The 838-nt window shown below is 43.8% G+C and overlaps 1 protein-coding gene across 1 annotated transcript in view; it reads left to right on the top strand.

The window, feature by feature from the left end:
• stx6 (syntaxin 6) overlaps positions 1-838 on the top strand; it is a 7,700-nt gene that overhangs the window by 3,539 nt on the left and 3,323 nt on the right. Inside the window, exon 6 of the mRNA XM_031879646.1 lies at positions 183-289. Within this exon, the coding sequence (XP_031735506.1) occupies positions 183-289 (107 nt within the window). The remainder of the gene's footprint in view (positions 1-182; positions 290-838) is intronic.

Here is an 838-nt window from a genome sequence, read left to right as displayed (position 1 = left end):
TATATATATATATATATATATATATATATATATATATATATATATATTATTACAGTAACACCAATAAAACAGCCATGAACACAGCTCTAAAATGTGATGCAGTATCAGTGTGGTGCTACGAGGATGTTTTAGATACTGTGATATAAATGATGTGGATTCAAACAAAGCTCTTAATGTGTCAGCTGATGGCGGAGCAGCAGGATGAACAGCTGGAGCTTGTGTCGGGAACAATTGGAGTCCTGAAGAACATGTCGGAGAGGATCGGCATGGAGCTGGATGAACAGGCTGTGTAAGAACCGTCAGATACATCATCATTGAGAGGGTTCTCCTCTAAGAACCTTCAGCTACATCATCACTGAGAAGGTTCTCCTCTCAGAACCTTCAGATACATCATCACTAAGAGGGTTCTCCTCTAAGAACCTTTAGATACATCATCACTAAGAAGGTTCTCCTCTAAGAACCTTCAGATACATCATCCCTGAGAGGGATCTCCTCTAAGAACCTTTATATACATCATCCCTGAGAGGGATCTCCTCTAAGAACCTTCAGATACATCATCACTGAGAGGGTTCTCCTCTCAGAACCTTCAGATACATCATCACTAAGAGGGTTATCTAAGAACCTTTAGATACATCATCACTGAGAGGGTTCTTCTCTGAGAACCTTCAGATACGAGGCGAGGGACAACAACAGGAGGTGGGGGACAACAACGGGGTGAGGGACAACAACAGGGGGTGAGGGACAACAACAGGGGGTGAGGGACAACAACAGGGTGAGGGACAACATCAGGAGGTGAGGGACAACATCAGGAGGTGAGGGACAACATCAGGAGGTGAGG

This window comes from Anarrhichthys ocellatus, unplaced genomic scaffold (assembly GCF_004355925.1).
Source record: "Anarrhichthys ocellatus isolate YVR2014 unplaced genomic scaffold, GSC_Weel_1.0 scaffold337, whole genome shotgun sequence".
In the NCBI taxonomy this organism is placed as follows: Eukaryota; Metazoa; Chordata; class Actinopteri; order Perciformes; family Anarhichadidae; genus Anarrhichthys; species Anarrhichthys ocellatus.
The sequence above is the reverse complement of the archived record's forward strand: the minus strand, read 5'-3'. Positions and strand labels throughout refer to the sequence as shown.